The 19,114-nt window shown below is 36.9% G+C and overlaps 1 protein-coding gene across 1 annotated transcript in view; it reads left to right on the forward strand.

Annotated features, from left to right (window-relative positions):
- The window catches only part of LOC117987053 (lachesin-like), a 77,448-nt gene extending 59,855 nt beyond the window's left edge, over positions 1-17,593 (forward strand). Inside the window, exons 7-10 of the mRNA XM_034974006.2 lie at positions 2,896-3,045; positions 5,112-5,204; positions 8,526-8,630; positions 13,748-17,593. Coding sequence (XP_034829897.1) covers positions 2,896-3,045; positions 5,112-5,204; positions 8,526-8,630; positions 13,748-13,767 — 368 coding nt within the window. The 3' untranslated portion in view covers positions 13,768-17,593. The remainder of the gene's footprint in view (positions 1-2,895; positions 3,046-5,111; positions 5,205-8,525; positions 8,631-13,747) is intronic.
- The last annotated feature ends 1,521 nt before the right edge of the window (positions 17,594-19,114 follow it).

Consider the following 19,114-nt stretch of genomic DNA (forward strand, 5'->3'; position numbering starts at 1 on the left):
AACTTTTTTTTTTTTAAATGAAAATATTATAATAAAAGTTAAAGCTAGCCTTATCTAATTACTTTACAAATTTCTTAGACTGAGTTCAGCCCTGACCTACGTGAGAAATATTCCAATAGTGTTTTTTTTTTTTTAGTTTTTGTAAATCATAATCATAAATCGTTTATTTTGCTCGAATACATAACGTAACAATGGTAGTAAATAAGCAAGTATTAATGTAATCGGCAATAAAGATAAACATATCTACATATGTATATCTTTATTTACGAAAATGTCCAAATTTAAATGCAAACCTAATTTTTCAAACAATAATCAGTACCAAAATTCAGAGCGAATAAAAAGCTAAATTCACTCAAATTTCGAATAGGTTAAAAAAATATTTTCTGAAACCTCGGGTCGGAAGGGTCGGAAGGGACGTGAAATGTCCGAGATATTTTGTTTAATCGTTTGCAGGATCGAAATGCTCGTTCATCAGTTAACAGTTCGTCGTGTCAAGTAGTTGGCCAGTCGCCAGTTAGTGCTCGAAGACTGCGTGTCACCTATGATGGATTCCGTTCTGAGAGCGATCGTTATTTACACGTTTCTGAGTTAAAACCTCGTTTGAATCGGGGGTCTTCCAACTAAAAGGGTACCAGAAGTGAACTTAAAGTCAGACAGAAAAGCAGGGCATTATTATTTGATTGCCCTCTCTTGTTAAACTTGCGCGCAGATATTGATAACACGCGTAGAGGCTTATCGAGAGGTTTACTCTTTATACTAACCCAACTGCAATATTAACTTGATTAGGGAATAATTACTATTGCAATTACTTCATTGAAATAGCGACCTAAACACAAAAAGTATTTACTAGTCGTCGAGTCAGAGCGAGACTAGCTTAAAAATCAACGACCCGTATTTATACAATCGACTCAAGATATCGACGCAATAGATCACGTGACTTCCGTCAGAGATAATTTATTACAAGTGCGATAACACAACGCTGCGCTTTCCGGTGCGAGGTCTTCATTCTAGCACCTTGGGACCCCAATGTCTATTGGTTTTCCAAATTATGTGCTCTGTCCATTGCCACTTCAACTTTGCAACTGGCTAAGTTATATTGATTACTCTGGTTATCCTACGGATCTCCTCATTTCTGATTTGGCCACGTAGAGGAACTCCAAGCATAGCTCTCTCCATCGCCTGCTGAGTGACTTTGAGCTTTCTTATGAGGTCCATAATTAGCGACCGTGTCTCGAATCCATATTATATCATCACAGACAGCACTGATCGAAGACTTTGATCTTCAAGCCCTGAGAAATTTTGATTGAGATCTTGGCCTGGTACGTTAAAATCTTAATCACAAAACTTCATGATATTTTGAAATCTTTTACAAAATCAAAATACTCCTTCGTCAGTCAACTTGTCCTGAGAGCTTCATGTCACCTATGATTGATTCTGTGCTAAAAGCCATCGTCATTAACACGTTTTTGAGTTAAAATCTCGTTCATATCAAACCCACTTGCATTTATATTACACTTATGAAATTTATCCAACCACAATAAACGTGATTGCGGAAACGATCGCTTAAATTATTATATTCAGCTTTAAAATAATATATGTACCGTTATAGTTATTATAGCAGGAATAGTAACCACAAATATAGTGGACCAAATTGAATTGATAATTTGGATCCTAAATCGTATGTTTCAGTATCTAAATGTAATTTGTGTAATATCCCTTCATCTTCGTCATCATCATCAATAAACAGTCTGTAGATGTTCACTTTTAGATACAGGCATCGGGTAATTTAATGCTCCTCAGCTATACCCCCAAGGTATTGGCGGCCCCAGTAGCTGCCACTTCTTGTAAATCATCATATTTTGCATTGTGCTGGAAACCGTACCCTTTGTTTACTGGTGCTCGATCTATTTTAAAAGTTTTAGATCCTTTGATAATTTTTGAAAATTTCAAGTGTAACAACTCCTACTTGAACCAGTGAATTTTTCTTCCTCTTTCAATAGAGTAATTAATTTTTAAAATGTCGTTCTCTACGTCTATTTCATTGCTCACTACACGTTTATAAGTCCACTAGCTTATGCTCGCGACTTCGTCCGCGTGGACTACACAAACTTCAAACCCCTATTTCACCCCCTTAGGGGTTGAATTTTCAAAAATCCTTTCTTAGCGGATGCCTACGTCATAATAGCTATCTGTGTGAGCTGTGCGTTGATAGATCAGTCAGTCAGTCAGTCACCTTTTCCTTAGTCTAGTTTCTTGGCCGCTCGCCAGCCTGTCCACAAGTGCTTCGCGTCAATGATTGATACCACTGCTGTGAGACAGCTAGTTTTTATCTGTGTCAGTATCTAAACGTAATTTGTATGAGTTTTTAGCGCTTGCCAAAATATTCTCATTATGAATAAGAATTTATCCATTAAACATTAATTCTGAAAAGCTAGCAAAAAATGTTGTTTGACTAATTAATCCAGAATTGAATAATAAACCAAAAACGCTGATTTCATGGAATACATTCAGTAGACCAATCTTAATTAATTAAAAAATCTTTACCTTTATTTATCATTCGAAATCTAACAGTAGATATTTATAAAATCATTTTTAGTGCGGGACTATGTTATAGAGATAATCTATGAGAAAGTTTTCGAGTTTCTAGATTTACTAGTTTAGGCTGCACGTTTTCTGTCAGTTAGTCACAGTCCTGTTTTATAAGTGGCATTAGCTGATGCCCGCGAATTCATTCGTGTCAACTCGTTGATTTTCCGGGATAAACAATAGGTACAGTACATAATGTCGATGCACATTATTTTCTACCATGTTTAGTGTAGTTCATTTGTTCGCTTCATAAAATGTCTATTGCATAGGAGATATGTAAACTTACTAATGTACACTGTTTGTTGCCAGGATCAAAATATAGACTTAGCAAGATTTCCAGAGGATATCGGCACACTTTGACCCTGCAAGTTGCGGAAATGTCCAGAGAAGACGCAGGCTCATATCGGTGTCACGTTGAAAACAGCTTAGGCAAGGCGCAAGCGGAGCTGTTTCTACATAGTAAGTATCTAACACGCACTACTAAATGATGTAGGTAGGTATTATGCAAAAATAAAATATTAAAAAAACCAACTTCCAAAACCACTACAAAGTAAAAAATACCTGTAGAAGATGTGACTCTTACTGTTAAAGTAAGATAGCTAAATGCATTTAAGCTCTTTTTAGAACGTGACAAAATGATCATTTTTTGCCCTTATCACCGTGGCTACTTTTGTTTGTTTGTCAAGATGTGTATTTAGTACGTGAGATCTTGACAAACAACGAGAAAGTGAGGTTATGTTGACTCAAGTATTTTAAAGAAATAATTGATTTGTTTTGTTGTTTTTTGTTTTTGAGGTTATTGTGCAATGGTGGGTTGCAGTATACTAGGCTATAGCCGAAGCGAATGTGAAATAGAAGGAATAACATTTTACAAGGAAGTACTTCTGCTTGAACGAGAGGGACTGAAGGGGCCACGCTAGTTGCATATCTATATAATATATCTGTGGCTCTCTCATACTATGACAATTTGAAGGGCTTGGTCATGCTAAAGGTCATGTAGTAAGTCCATTAGCAATTACACCGCATAAAATACAGGAGGATTTTTTTGGTTTTGCACATTTTTTTAATGTTGTATAGAAACGAAATTTTAGTAACACGTATTTTTTATTTTCTTATTTTACTTAAGTATACCAAAGTTATCGTTTACCAAAGATATCACCCTACAAACGTTATCTTCAGCTATCGATTAAAATACACGCACTCACACCCGATGACGCGCGCGACGGCCGTTGACCTCTGCGCGTTTTATATCGTCTAAGATGTGAACTTGGTACTTTTGAGGGAAAACGTCAGTCAGCTAGCGTGCTTATAGCGTGCTTTGTTTACGAATAGTATGACCATGATTTGCTTATTTTAAGGTAAAAAATATTTCAAAAAAGTATACAAAATTATGAATGGAAATGTGTTCTATTAACGATACAGAACCACCAAAAAAAATTTGTGCAAAACCAAAAAAATCTTCCTGTATATTGCAAATTGAAATGATCTTACTTTTGTATTTACCGTAATAGTTTATGTTAAAAATCAGTATAGAAGGTGCCTATTATAATCATAATTCGAAAGCCAATCGAAATTTGAATTTCAGAAACGTACCTACTTCGTTAACAGCTTTTATTTGATGTAATTCTGTTTATTTAGGATGACCATGGCTCCATTGAACGGACGATCCCTTCGCAAAACCTTTCAATCAGAATAACAACGGTCAAGAAAGAGTCAATAAAATAAACCTTCTGTATAAATACAACGAGCTCTAAATGTTTGTTACCAGTGCGATTCAAATAAAGAGGGTTTTATTTTGTAGTAATTAAACTTTATTAAATCGCAAGATGATGCCCCACTTTTTTGTCCGTGTCACAGATATATACATACAGATATGCAACTAGGGTGGTGAAGATCTAGTTTGCATCCCAGGGAAAAGCACCTAGGCTACTTTTTATCCCGGAAAATCAAAAAGTAACCACGGCATTTCAAAAATTTAAATCCACACCAAAGAAGTGGTGGGTATCATAATAAATCTAGACGTTACTGATTCTTCGGACGTAGCACTTCGTATAATTATGATAGAACTTCACGTACAGGTAAGTTCGTTTAATCATTAATTATATTTGGTACAGAGATAGCTTGCATCCTGGAAAAGAATAAAGGTTATTTTTATTCCGCAGATTTTCCACACGGGATTTAAAAAAACCGAAGGTCATGCTGACAAAATCGCGGGAATCATTTAGTAATCCATACTAATTCCATACTAATATTATAAATGCGAAAGTGTGTCTGTCTGTCTGCTAGCCTTTCATGGCCCATCCGTTCAACCGATTTTGACGAAATTTGGTACAGCGACAGCTTGCATCCTGGGGAAGGACAAAGGCCTACTTTTTATCCCGGAAAAGCAGAGTTCTCACGGGATTTTTGAAAACCTAAATCCAAAAGGACGAAGTCGCGGGCGTCATCTAGTGTAGATATAATTAATTAATATTGATCAAGTAATAGTTAATAGCACAGAGCGCTAACCGCAAATTTATTTCCAGTGTTGACGACAACCACGACGACCACGACAACCACCACCACGACCACCACCACCACCACCACCACGCCGCCGTCCACCACCACTATGCAGTCATGTGAGTAATAATATTTTTGTTTTATTCATTTCAGGTTAATTCCCATAATTTCAAATAAAAAATTAATCCATACTAATATTATAAATGCGAAAGTGTGTGTCTGTATGTCTGCTAGCCTTTCACAGCCCATCCGTTCAACCTATTTGGACGAAACTTGGTACAGCGATAGCTTGCATCCCGGGGAAGGGTATAGGCTACTTTTTATCCCGGAAAATCAAAGAGTTCCCACGGGATTTTTGAAAACCTAAATCCACGCGCCTCTAGTCTAAATATAGTCAAAGTCAAAGTCAAAGTCAAATGATTTATTCAAAATAGGTAATAAATTACTCTTATTGATTGTCTGGTATAGTGTTAGATTTGTAAGATATAGTGGTGATAATTATAACGCAAACTTAAAACTAAAGCTACGAGGGTTCCAAACGCGCCCAGGTCTGAGAAGAGCCCACAACAAACTCAGCCGGGTATTCTTTTTATTATCACCACTTTACAAAATTATTGAAACTTATTAGAACTATCACAAAGTCGTTAAGCGTTTATATAAAAGGAAAAGGTGACTGACTGACTCACTGACTGATCTATCAACGCACAGCTCAAACTACTGAACAGATCGGGATGAAATTTGGCATGCAGATAGCTATTATTACGTAGGCATCCGCTTAGAAAGGATTTTTAAAAATTCAACCCCTAAGAAGGTGAAAATTTGTGTAGTCCACGCGGACGAAGTCGCGAGCATAAGCTAGTTATATATAAAATAATAATTAACAAAAATTGCTATTGCTAAGCTTACAATATTCCGGTCACGACACGGTCCTCTGCGTGAACTAGGTGCAATAATTCAATGGTATAATTGAAAAAAATATTAACAAGTAGGCACCAAATTTTTGACGTCATGTTCAATTTTATCCTAAAAAATTAAGTGCTTATTTTCCTTATGTAAAAAATATTCCAATAAATATTCCAAAAATTTGAAAGTAAAATTTTAACGGACACCGAACCTTTTCTGTGAATTATTTTATATCATTTCCTCCCAAAATAATTCTGAATTATGTCAGCTCTTTGGATTTCATTTGAAATACTGAAGTTCAAAGTCCTTTCAGCGGATAAATGTGACTTATTTCCAATTAATACAGCCTTTGTATCGTAACTACTCAGAAATCATCAATGTGTATAGAGCTTTATGTTTACTGCTGCTTTATGTTTCTTTAATGAACGTTTCGAAGAATGGAAAAGACGAGTATAATTTCTGATTTTAATTGGGACCTATTCAGGCCAACCCCTTCACTTACTGAGAGGAGACCCGTGCTCTGTAGTTAGCTGGCGATGGGTTGATCATGGCCTACTTCAGAACAGAACAGAATAAGCATTATAATGAAGTTAATAAGACGTGATGTTAGGTGACGCAGTACGCTTGACCGAAATTGCCGGCGCACGTGGGTAACCTGTTCGCTTTTCACCTAACATTGTATGAGAAAGGTGAGAGGTGCGATGATTTTCGCTGAAATCAAGCGCGCGAAAAGGGTTTAGGAAAAGTATTTTTGAAAAAAAAAATACTAAATGTATGTTTGCAAAGTTAAGATATTTCAACTAATAAATAAATAAACTATGTCCAAAGTTAAATTGTTTTGGAATTTTCACACTCCTAATCTTATTTATTTACCTACGCCCATAATTGTCATAAAATTTATTGTTAAAATAGGAATATTTCGAGGCTCGTAACTTTAAAATAAATATTTTTACTGTTTTATATAAACCTAGATAGTGGCAAGACAAACCGATATAATTATAATATCTACGACATTCAGTACCATAACCACGAAATCAACGAATTAGGTATACTCGGTATATGCTCTAAATTTTCGAAATCCATTTGCTTAGGTACCTACCTAGGCATTTCCTGATGAAAAAGTGGCCGTAAGTACATCTCAGTTAACCGATTTGAGATTAAGTGTGTAAAAGGAAAAATACATGAATATGTGCAATGCTACAAAATTCGGTCGCGGAAACATAATCGCCACATTTCCTACATAAAAGAGCATACACATTATACACTCGCGGGATCGTTGTGCTCGTGGACTGTGGAGTGAAGCACTAAGCGGCGACCCACTTGCCCGAGAGCGGTTCTGACGACAGGTTCACGTCGCGCTGACGACGAAACGAGACGTCAGATAGATTTACGAGCGAGCGACGTGCAAATACTGATACCTATCATGTTAGTTCATGTAAAATGCTCAATAAGTCATACTTGCATAGGAAATGTTGATTTTAGGACCTCATCATGCTGTATCACTGGCTTACTACTGCACATGTCTTACGTGTGAGAAGGGTTTAGGCCATAGTCTGCCATGCTGGTCAATGGACTGGTGGATTGAACTGACCTTCCGATTAGGACGTCACCACTAGGCTACCACAGCTTTGCTAGGCTACGTGGAGACCCACTTTGCCTGAGAGCGGTCACAGTTCAGTTAGGGAATTTCTAACAAAACGTCGACGCTTTACTGATAGGCGTCAAATGTTAGAACAGTAGCCGACAATAAAATATTGTACATCGACCTTTAGAATGAGATTTCAGCTTTGTAGAGCATTGTCTGTCACTCATACCTATGTGACGTTTTGTCGGTCTCAACGACAGAGACGACGCTTAACGAAACCGCTACCTCTTTCTGAAGGTCGGTGTACAAATGTACTGTAGGTACCCGGCATACCGGGTACTGTAAATTTGACGCAGGTAGCCCTGAACTATTTTTCTTTGATTTCACGTCGCCATAGCTGAGAGCTCCCTCACTCTAGTTCTCTATGGAGCGGTTCTGGGACACGCGACAGGTTCACGTCGCGCTGACGGCCAAACGTCCTCAGATAGATTTACGAGCGAGCGACGAGCAAATACTGATATCGCGTTAGTTCAGCAGAATGATGAATAACTTGTGGTGCTTGCACAATCATATTGATTTTGGTATCACGTAGGAGTTTCCATTAAACGCAAATTGAATATGTCAGCCCTGTATTCCGTCAGGACAATATTTTGTCTGTGATATTAGACCTTTTTGCACGTGTTTTTTAGTCCTGCCTAAATCATTTATAACAACTTATTGCTAGAATAAGCTGCGATAGCCTAGTGGTTAGGACGTCCGCCTTCTAATCGGTGGTCGGGGGTTCGATCCCGGGCACGCACTTCTAACTTTCCGGAGTTATGTGCGTTTTAAATAATTAAATATCACTTGTTTATCACGGTGAAGGAGAACATAAGGAACCACTAAGCTATCATAACCTTAACTCAATTAGTGCATTGTGTTAAACTGGTCATTAATTGTTGGATTGTTCTAGATGACGCCGAAATGCACCTGGATCAGCTTCATCGAGGAGTGTTAGAGGACCCAGCGCTCGAAAACTCCTACATTGTACTCAGCCAACATCAAATGCAGAATCTGGGTAAATATGCACCTTACTCACTTACAAGTGAAACTGGAAGACAGATCTAGTATAGAGATAAGTTTTAACATGTCAACTCAGTTGATTGTTAGATCATAATAAGTTTTTTGGTACAAGAATCATTACCTATCTAAATATGTAAAAGGAAAAGGTGACTGACTGACTGACTGATCTATCAATTATCTCGCAAGACGACTGTGGACACCTATCAATCGCGGTTCTTAGCCATAGCTTACGGACGCGTCCCATAGTTTGTTTCACGCTTTAACCTTGTGTTTTGTTTATTTATTTATTTTAAATAGTTGTAATACCTAGCTGTAAATTATTAACTATTCATATCTTATGTTTGGGAAGGCACTGGCCCCTAAGACACGGGATTTCCTAGTTTAGGGGTCAGGATTCCAGAGAGTTGATTACTGTACTGAGTTGTTTAAATAAATAAATATTATATTATATTATATCAATGCACAGCTCAAACTACAGAACGTATCGGGCTGGAATTTGGCATGCAGATATCTATTATGACGTAGGCATCCGCTCAGAAAGAATTTTTTATAATTCAACCTCTATAAGGGGGTGAAATAGGGGTTTGAAATTTGTGTAGTCCACGCGGACGAAGTCGCGAGCATAAGCTTATAATTATTATAAATGCGAAAGTGTGTTTGTTGGTCGGTTTATGATTCCTCTGGATCTTCCAACGCTGCGCTTTCCAATGCGAAGTCGCCATTCTAGCACCTTGGGACCCCAACGTCCATCAGTTAACTCTAATTTCAAGAAACGGCAACAAATGCATACAAAAAAAATATTTATCTCACCACCAAACGTGATTTACATTACAGTAAAAATTGACTAAAACAATGAAACTAAAACTAAAACCTTAAAAAATATAATATTATAACTAAAATATATTATTAAAAGGAGATCATTTAGGCAAGGTTCCTAAGATACTGGCAGCGTTCCCCCTTTGAATAGCTAGGCTAATTCTTTGTCCGAGGTAGCTGCCAGCTCTTTGGTCTCCTGTGATGTCGACAAAAAAATAAAAAAAATAAGTAGCATCTATTATTTTAGTGACGTTTTAGTGACGTCAGCAGTAGACTGAAGTTCCGAGCTGATGGTATATTTTTATTTCGGCTGACGTCATTTCGATGTTAATGAGACATGGTTCCAGCGGAATAGGAATTTGCGGGACTTATACCACAATTCGCCTCATAAACCAGATATTAATACCAATTTTACTGCCCAAAATTTGCTTTTAATATCTTGAAAGCCATGAAAAGCTTACAAATTCCTAATTTGCGTAATATCTTACCTCGTTGCTATCAGAAAATTATTGAAACGACCCTTTAAATGTAAGAGCCTATTCACATGGTTTATGGAGTAAACAATTTTACTGAAGTGAAACTTTTTGGCCAAACCCTTCTAAGAGAAGACCCGTACTCAGTAGCGGGTTGATGATAATGAAACTTCGTTATCCTTGTAGGTCGTAGGAATGAGTATACTGCGTTGACGTAATTTGTGGTTATTTAAATTATCGTAAGTTTATAATTATTGTTAGTGTTTAATTGATGATTTAATTATTCTTCAGTTAATTGGATTTAGCTGTTTTTAATATATTATGAATTTTAATATTGTAAATTAGAATAATAAGCTATTTTGCATGCCACTCCATGGCATATTGTAGCTACTATATCAATATTGTACCTCAATCTTTGCAAATAAATAAATGAAATAGCTAACAAAATTTAAATAACCGGCCATGTGCGAGTCAGACTCGCGCATCGAGCGTTCCGTGCTACAGTCGTATTCTTTCGACATCTTGCACGATAAATCAAAAACTATTAGGTAGGTATGCACAAAAATAATCAAAAATGTGTTTTTAAAATTTCAGTACTAGTACCATCTTACTTTGAAAATTTTAAATACTAATTAATTATTTTTTCATGAACACATTTTAATTTTTTTTGTGATGCACAAATTCAAGGTTTTCGGATTTTTCCCCTTACGTTTGCTATAAGACCTACCTACCTGCCATATTTCATGATTCTATGTCAACTGAAAGTACCCTATAGGTTTCTTGACAGACACGGTAGACAGACAGACAGACAGACAAGGAAGTGATCCTATAAGGGTCCCTTTTTTCCTTTTGAAAAAAAAAACTGAAAAATAACAAACAGTTAAAAAAGCTATGCTAATTGTCCGTGTGAAAGTCCTTAACTTTATTTTACGACCCTCTTGAAATAAGAGTGGACTGTAAATTGTGATTAATTTAGAAAGTTTTATTGCTGAAACAGAATACTACTAAATGGACGGTAATTAACGCTTCATGACGTATAATATATAGCCTTCAACTTTTAGGGCTTGAAAGTCTTGCATAGGGCCAGCGCAGACGAGGCTCCTAGCTTTAGTTTTAAGTACGTGTTAATTATTACCACTATATATCTTACAAATTAAAATTTTGACCATCAGTAGGTTGGCGTAATTTTTTTTTAATAGAGAAAGCGAGCAAACGAGCAGGTGGGTCATCTGATGTTAAATGATTACCGCCGCCCATGAACATTTGCAGCACCAGAGGAACAACCGATGCGTTGCCAGCCTTTTAGGAATTTTCCCTATTCTGAATGAAGTCATGACAGATCTTGACCCACCAATTTACACACAATATAAATTTATGATAATTATCCTAGTATTAAATAACCCGTGAGAGGTCCCGGGTTCGATTCCTGGCATAGGTTTGCAATTTTATCATTTCTAAATTTCGGATCTGGTCTGGTGAGAGGCTTCGGCCGTGGCTAGTTACCACCCCACCGGCAAATATGTGCCGCCAAGCGATTTAGCGTTCCGGTACAACGCCGTGTAGAAACCAAAGGGGCATGGGTTTAATAAAAACTGCCATTCCCCTTCCAGGTTAGCCCGCTTCCATCTTAGACTGCATCATCACTTACCACCAGGTGATTGCAGTCAAGGGCTGACTTGTATCTAAATTTAAAAAAAAATTATGCACTTGTAAGAGAACTATTCTGACGGACAAGAAAGTACATGGAACACTATGTCCCTCGTCTGTGCAGGCCTTTAATATTATAATCTTGTTGAATAAAGCTATTTGGAACGGTTAAGTTAGTTTCGTAGCTTTATAAGCCTAAGCTCAAACTAATGGCAAGTTATTACTATCTGTGAATATTACACAAGGTAGATTAAGTCTAAACTTATGTCAACATCGTCTGCAGACCAGTCAAGGATAAATAATACAAATCTTTAAGCCCATAATCTCTACAATTTGGATATCAATTAAATTTTCCTCTGGAGAAACTGATACCTTAGAACTAAATCTAAATATATAAAAGGAAAAGGTGACTGAATGACTGACTGACTGACTGACTGACTGACTGACTGACTGACTGACTGACTGGCTGACTGAATGATCTATCAACGCACAGCTCAAACTACTGGACGGATCGGGCTGTGGCATTCAGATAGCTATTATGACGTAGGCATCCGCTAAGAAAGGATTTTTGAAAATTCAACCCTTGAGGGGGTAAAATAGGGGTTTGAAATTTTTGTAGTCCACGCGGATGAAGTCGCTAGCATAAGCTAGTCTCTAAATATAATAGGAAAGGGTGACTGACTGACTGACTGATCTATCAACGCGCAGCTCAAACTACTGGACGGATCGGGCTGAAATTAGGCATTCAGGTAGCTATCATGACGTAGGCATCCGCTAAGAAAGGATTTTTGAAAATTCAACCCATAATGGAGTTAAATAGGGGTTTGAAATTTTGTGTAATCCACGCGGACGAAGTTGCGGGAATAAGCTAGTTATATTTAAAGTTTCGCAGTCTTCATTGTATCCTTTAAAAATGTAGTTCTATTTGTTAGTGGCATTGCCTTTGCCTAGAGTTGAATTTAAAAAAAAGAGGAAAGACAATAATTGGCGGGCAGATGTAAAATGGCGGCAAGAAAAGCGGGGCTAATTGATTTGAAGCAGAAAATATTGGAATTTATTATGTTTTGAAGAAGTTAATAGTTTAGAACTAATATTTAAGTTTACTAAGCAATTGTATAGATGGAATAAAGTCAGTTCTTATAAGTTGAGCTTATTTTAATTATATTAAAGCAAGTTAAAGTTTTCAACCAAAAAGACTGTGTATCTTTGACTTCACTGAGATCTGTTCATACAAAACTTTCTGTATATTCGTCCTGGAGACTTAAAAAGCTTTCCATAGAATATTCTGTATGTTCTGAGATATTCAAAATTTTGCCAGAAGTATATTGTAATATTAAAGTTAACAAAGTTCCCCTGAATACTGCATAAATTAAATCCAACTTATAGTCAAATATATTCTTAAATATGACTTTTACATATATTTGACTATATCTTCATAATTATGAATCATTATTCTATTATTTTACTTATTAATGATATCTATTTATTCACTGTCTATCATTATGGATATTACAGTTGTTCATTTCAATAACAAACGTGTTTTTCATTGACAATATAATTAATCATCATCATTATCAACCCACCGCTGGCTCACTACATAGGTCTCCTCTCAGAATGAGAAGCGTTTTGGCCATAGTCTACTACGCTGGCCAAGTGCGGATTGACAGATTTCACACACCCCGCCTACGACGTGGCATCGATTCCGAGTGGCCTACTTACGCAACGTTCGTTGACCTCTAGTGTCAATCAGATGTTTTATCCAAACTAATGTTATAAATGCGAAAGTGTTTCTGTCTGTCCGTTTGGCTGTCTGTATGCTAGCTTTTCATGGCCCATCCGTTTAACCGATTTTGATGAAATTCAGTACAGAGATAGTCTGCATCCCGGGGAAGGATATTCTACTTTTGATCCCAAAAAATCAAAGAGTTCCCACGGGATTTTCAAAAACCTAAATCCACGCGGATGAAGTCGCGGGCATCATCTTATAGTTTGAAATATATCGTAAACTTTTACAAAATTGTAGAAAATTTTCTCATTTTTTTTGAGTTTCTTTTTGTGGTATCATAATTATCAGTAATCATCAGTACTAACTATCACCTGTTTTCGTTTTTGCCAGCGTTCTAGTTACCCCCTTTATATCTAGTGTGAAATGTTAACAGTCAGTTTTGTTGGACAGAAATGGTGACGACGATGTGACCTGAAGCGCGGGGACACGCCGAGTCCCCGTGGGGCGAGGGCTGGCCCCTCCCTGACGCAGCAGTACGCCTGGACTCCAGCCTGTGGCTGTTGACGCTGGTGCTGTTCGCGTGACCTTCTCGGGTGGTGTAACTGTGATGTGACGTGGACTACGAATGTTGGATTGAGGCTAAAGGTAGGGGGTTGGGTTTGTGCTGAGTTTTCAACCTTGGATTTGTGTTTTAATTTTTTATGACCGGTTAAGTTTAAATGTGATGAAAGCGTTTATATCCATACTTCTATCGTAAAGCTGTGCTTTAAATTTTATAAACGCGAAAGTGTGTCCTTCTGTCTGTCTGATTGCTTTTCACGGTATTAACGTCACGTTTAACCGATTTTAAAGAAATTTGGTACAGAGTTAGCTTGCATCCCGGTGAAGGACACAGGCTACTAATTATCCCGGAAAATCAAAAAATTTCCACGGGATGTTTCAAAATTTTGAGTATCTGATTTTTTGAAATCTCTTGCACAATAGGCAAATCAGAGAGCGTGAAAGTCCTGCTTGTTGGGTTTTCTTTCTCATAAACTCTGGTATAAGTGCTGCCCAGCCAATGAGTTGTATTTTATTGCTGGATTCGTTCCTTCGTTTTACTTTTTGCAAATTTACCCATCTCAAGCATCCTCGTAGCTTTAGTTTTACGTTCGCGTAAAAATTATTACCACTATATCTTACAAATCCAACAACTGACAATCAAAAAGTGTAATTTATTACCTATATTTATATTATTTTTATTTTTATTTATTTTTATTTATATTACATAAATTATTTGATTTGATTTGATTTGACAAGCAGCTTCGCTTCAAACAACAAATACTCAGCTGAGCTCTCAAGAATACATGAATGCGTGCTAAAGTTTATAAGCTTAAAGAAAAAAATTAAAAATCTAAAGATAATTATTATATTTTTTATTTATTTATTTAAAAACATTTAACTAGTACAGAGTATATAAATAAAGAAAGTTACGAATTTGGATATCTAAAAATTGCCAAAATTGTAATTAAAAAAATAACAAATTCATCAAAAAAAGGCCCACTTAATTGATAATGTTCGCGATCTGTTAAAAACACTTAGCGAAACTTAAATGAAGATAAACAAGAGGAACAAGATCTTTTCAGCATCAGAAGTTAGGACATAATTAAATTAGTCCGTGCCAAGGTTGAAACTCCCCAACTCGGCACCTCACGGCCTCGGCAAAGCGTGAACCGACCATTAATTGGAGACTTGTTGAAAACTGAACTTGTTGAGACTCGGGACGAGTTTGAAGTGACTTCTATAATTTGCTACATATTTTGTGTCAACAGGGGAATTGATTAGCCTGCGTTTAGGCGTTTCACACTAGCGTTTCTCCAGCGTAGGCGTTTGTCAATACCTGAACGCTACGCTAACGTTATAATATACCATTGTGAATGAAAAATATACATTACCTAAATAATCACTCATAATATCTTGCTCGCAAAATCTATAATCCTGCAATAGACTTTTATTGTGAAGTGAAAACTTATTTGGTACCATTGTGATTTGAAACCCTATGAAACCAAAACAAAAAGTGATACTAAAAAGAGACAAACACATGCATCAATAGGATTTAGCGTGCGACAGAATGATGAGAATACAATACACAGATTTCCTATTATTTCATACTTTAATTAAGTACCACCATAGAACAAGACCTTTTCAGCATCAGAAGTTAGGACATAATTAAATTAGTCCGTGCCAAGGTTGAAACTCCCGAGCTCGGTCGGTTCACAATGGTATATTGTGACGGCGTAGTATTCAGATGTTAACGTCGAGGTCTGCGTTGTACATAAGTTCAAAAAACGCCTACGTTGGGGGAAACGCTAGTGTGAAGAGACTCTCTTGTAGCTAACTTGTAGTAGCTAAGTTGTAAACTACTTACATTGTTTGTAATTCGAATTTAATTACTTTGCTCAATCTGCTACTTTATACTTGCTTACGAATTTAACCAGAACCTATTGAGTTTTCTGGTAACCCAAAGTATGGAAAACAGAATAATTATGTACAAGCTTTTCTATGGTAACTATGAAATGGCCAAACATTTTGTTCTGACGCCTGAATCAGTTACAGCCCCTGGAGTAGATAGAAGTCTGTGCTACAGTTCTTGCAATGCACGAAGACGTGTGAACTTTATTTGTCGTTACGTCATATACGTAAACATTTTGCGTAAGTGTGCGTGCATGTTGGACCAATCAGTCGCGAGCAAGCGCTCGCAAACGCACATATTTACTTTACCTATTAAACAAAATCATGAGCCACTCGCCCTCGTGAAATGCAAAAACTATATATAACTATACTAAGCTTCAACTGCTGAAAATTAGCGATCACACCGTTTGTGGTAGTATTATATCCAAAAGGCGTCCAAACTAGATAAAAGTTGTCAATGCTAAAAACTTACATAATATATTGAAAAAAGTATTACTAAAAATGTATCTAGTAACCTAATAGCTAAGACCAACGATACCACCGATTTTGGTAAAATTGGTAAGTTTAAAGGATTATCCAAACCTGCGACTACGAAGCGGGAACGTCAGCTGCGGTCGCCTCCCACCATATCAATAGTGGCATCATGCACACGGTCTACGGGACCACAACACCTGCACTATATATTCGCGTTGTGGACGCTCCCGCATCGCATCCCGCGGTCATGACGCGCAAGTGTGGCCCTAGACATACGCTGCTATTTATTTCGCAGGTTTTTCTTCAATTCTTTCTCAAGATTCTTTTTCAAGATTTTCTTTATTCGGATGCAATACATACGTTAAAACAGCTGTTAAATTAACATATTTGAAATTCGCATTCCAACGATAGCAATTTTTTTTATGAAAAAGTAAATAAACAAATTAACTGTACATAGAGTAAAACATTATGTAATAAAGTGTAATAAGTTAATGTTGAAGTAAGTTACTGCTGTAAATAATTTCGCACGAACTAGTCATATCAGACTATAAACTCACGCAAAAGTAATTAATTATAATATGCGTAAACCTGTTAATAATATTATGTACCTATTACTATTAGTTTTTCATTCTTATCCAGAAATATTTAATTTATAAGGGATGTGACATAGCTATAGTAAAAATAAACTTTAAAGCATTATCCAAGCCTGTGCGATCAAAGTACGACGATACGGGAACGTCAGCCGTACGGCCGTCACCTCTCACGATATATTTTAATATTGGCATGGCATCATTAAATATCGTGAAAGGTAACCTATGCGACTACAATAATTATAGTCACGCTAGTGTGCACAACTGCACACGTATAGATTCGCGTCGTAGACGCTCCCGCATCGCGGTCCCGCATCCCACGTTCATGACGCGCAGGTGTGGTTGTAGCTTATGGCAAAGCGATGGCTACCTCTGTTATTTATAACAGTTTTGTTTTTCGTACAACTGTATGATTTCAATTAATGAACTTGAATGTATAAATTGTTGAATTACTGCAGTTCTAGGATCATTACTGAAATATTATGTCTAACCGCCGTTCTTAGAGTCGCTAATCGTTACTTAAGATTGAGTTAAAACGACACAGATTTATGTGACAGATATGGCTCTGTCTCGTTCAACTCAATCTTAAGTAACGATTAAGCGACTCTGAGTACGGCTTTTAAGTCATGTTAATTAAAGTTCATAGCACATTGCTCATAATATTCCGAGTATAATAACTAGGTACTAAATTAATTTAAGCTCATTATTTTTATATTTTCTAAATGCATCAAAATTGAATAAATTATTATGTAAATGGCTAGATTAATAAATAATGTATAAAAATCCTGATGTATCAATATGTTTCGTTGTGAAAAATAAATTTTTGGAAAAAATTTAATATGTTTTTTTTAATTTTCAACCGTCAAAGACGTAATGGTGAAGTCATTTAAAAAACCTGAATCTACGTGAATGAAGTCGCGAGCATCATCTAGTTTAATATAAATTTAATTTAAAATTTAATTTCCACTCAATTTAGGTATTTATGTAGTTGGCAGTATCTACACAATCAGACCTTAGGTAGAAACAAAAAACTCCAGACCCTCGTCAATCCTGGCGACTGGCGCCTGTTAGCTTGGTTTGACCTAAATACATGATTTCAGGAAAAGCCAGCGGGAAAATAGAAAACAGGTGAAATCCGGAATTAATTTTGTTTCTTGCCCGTTTTGTAATTTAGATTTTTTCATCAGGCCTACTTCGGATAAGGGCTGTGGCTATTTTTAGGGTTCCGTACCTCAAATGGAAAAAGGAACCCTTATGGATCACTTTGTTGTCTGTCTGTCCGTCGTGTCTATCAATAAAACCTGTAGGGTACTTCTCGTTGACCTAGAATCATGAGATCTTATAGCACAAGTAAAGAAATAAATCTGAAAACTGTAAATTTGTGGTTACATCACCAAAAACCATAATAAATAATAATTATTTACCTAATTAGTATTTTCAACTTTCAAAGTAAGATAACTACTAGTATACCAAGTGGGGTATCATATGAAAGGACTTTTCCTGTAAGTACATTCTAAAACAGATTTTTATTTATTTTTATGCATAATAGTTCTTGATTTATCGTGCAAAATGTCGAAAAAATACGACTGTAATACGGGACCTTCTTTGCGCGAGTCCAATCGCACTTAGCAGATTTTTTTATTAGTTTCTCATGATGGAGTGGAGACCTCTTTTGTTATGAAAACAAAAGGTAGTTTATTTGCTACCCTGTAATTTTAATTAATTTTTGGAGCGCTGCACGTCAAAATATTCTCTTGGAGGCGACTATACTGCGACGCGGAGCAACATGGCATATAGATTGAAGAACCGATAGGTACTTTGGAGTCCCTACAGGCCGACCTCGCACCGGAAAGCGCAGGTTATCAGACGAAGTCAAAATGTAGCAGAAAGCCGCTGGATTCAGATGACGCGAGACCGTGGCGTGTAGAGGTCCCTACAAGAGACCTATACTTACTTACCTAGAAGTGGACGTCTCATCATCATCATCATCATCATCAACCAATAGACGTCCACTGCTGGACAAAGGTCTCTTGCAGGAACTTTCACACGCCACGGTCTTGCGCCGCCTGGATCCAGCGGTTCCCTGCGACTCGTCTGATGGGGTCTTCCAACGCTGCGTCTTCCAGTGCGAGATCGCCATTCCAGCACCTTGGGACCCCAACGTCTATCGGTTGTACGAACTATGTGCCCTGCCCATTGCCACTTCAGCTTCGCAACCCGTTGAGCTACGTTGAGTGGACGTCTATCTATTGATAATGACAATCGTTTTGATTTTCACTAACTACAAGCATTGTCATAAAAA

Source organism: Maniola hyperantus, chromosome 12 (genome assembly GCF_902806685.2).
Source record: "Maniola hyperantus chromosome 12, iAphHyp1.2, whole genome shotgun sequence".
Taxonomy (NCBI): Eukaryota; Metazoa; Arthropoda; class Insecta; order Lepidoptera; family Nymphalidae; genus Maniola; species Maniola hyperantus.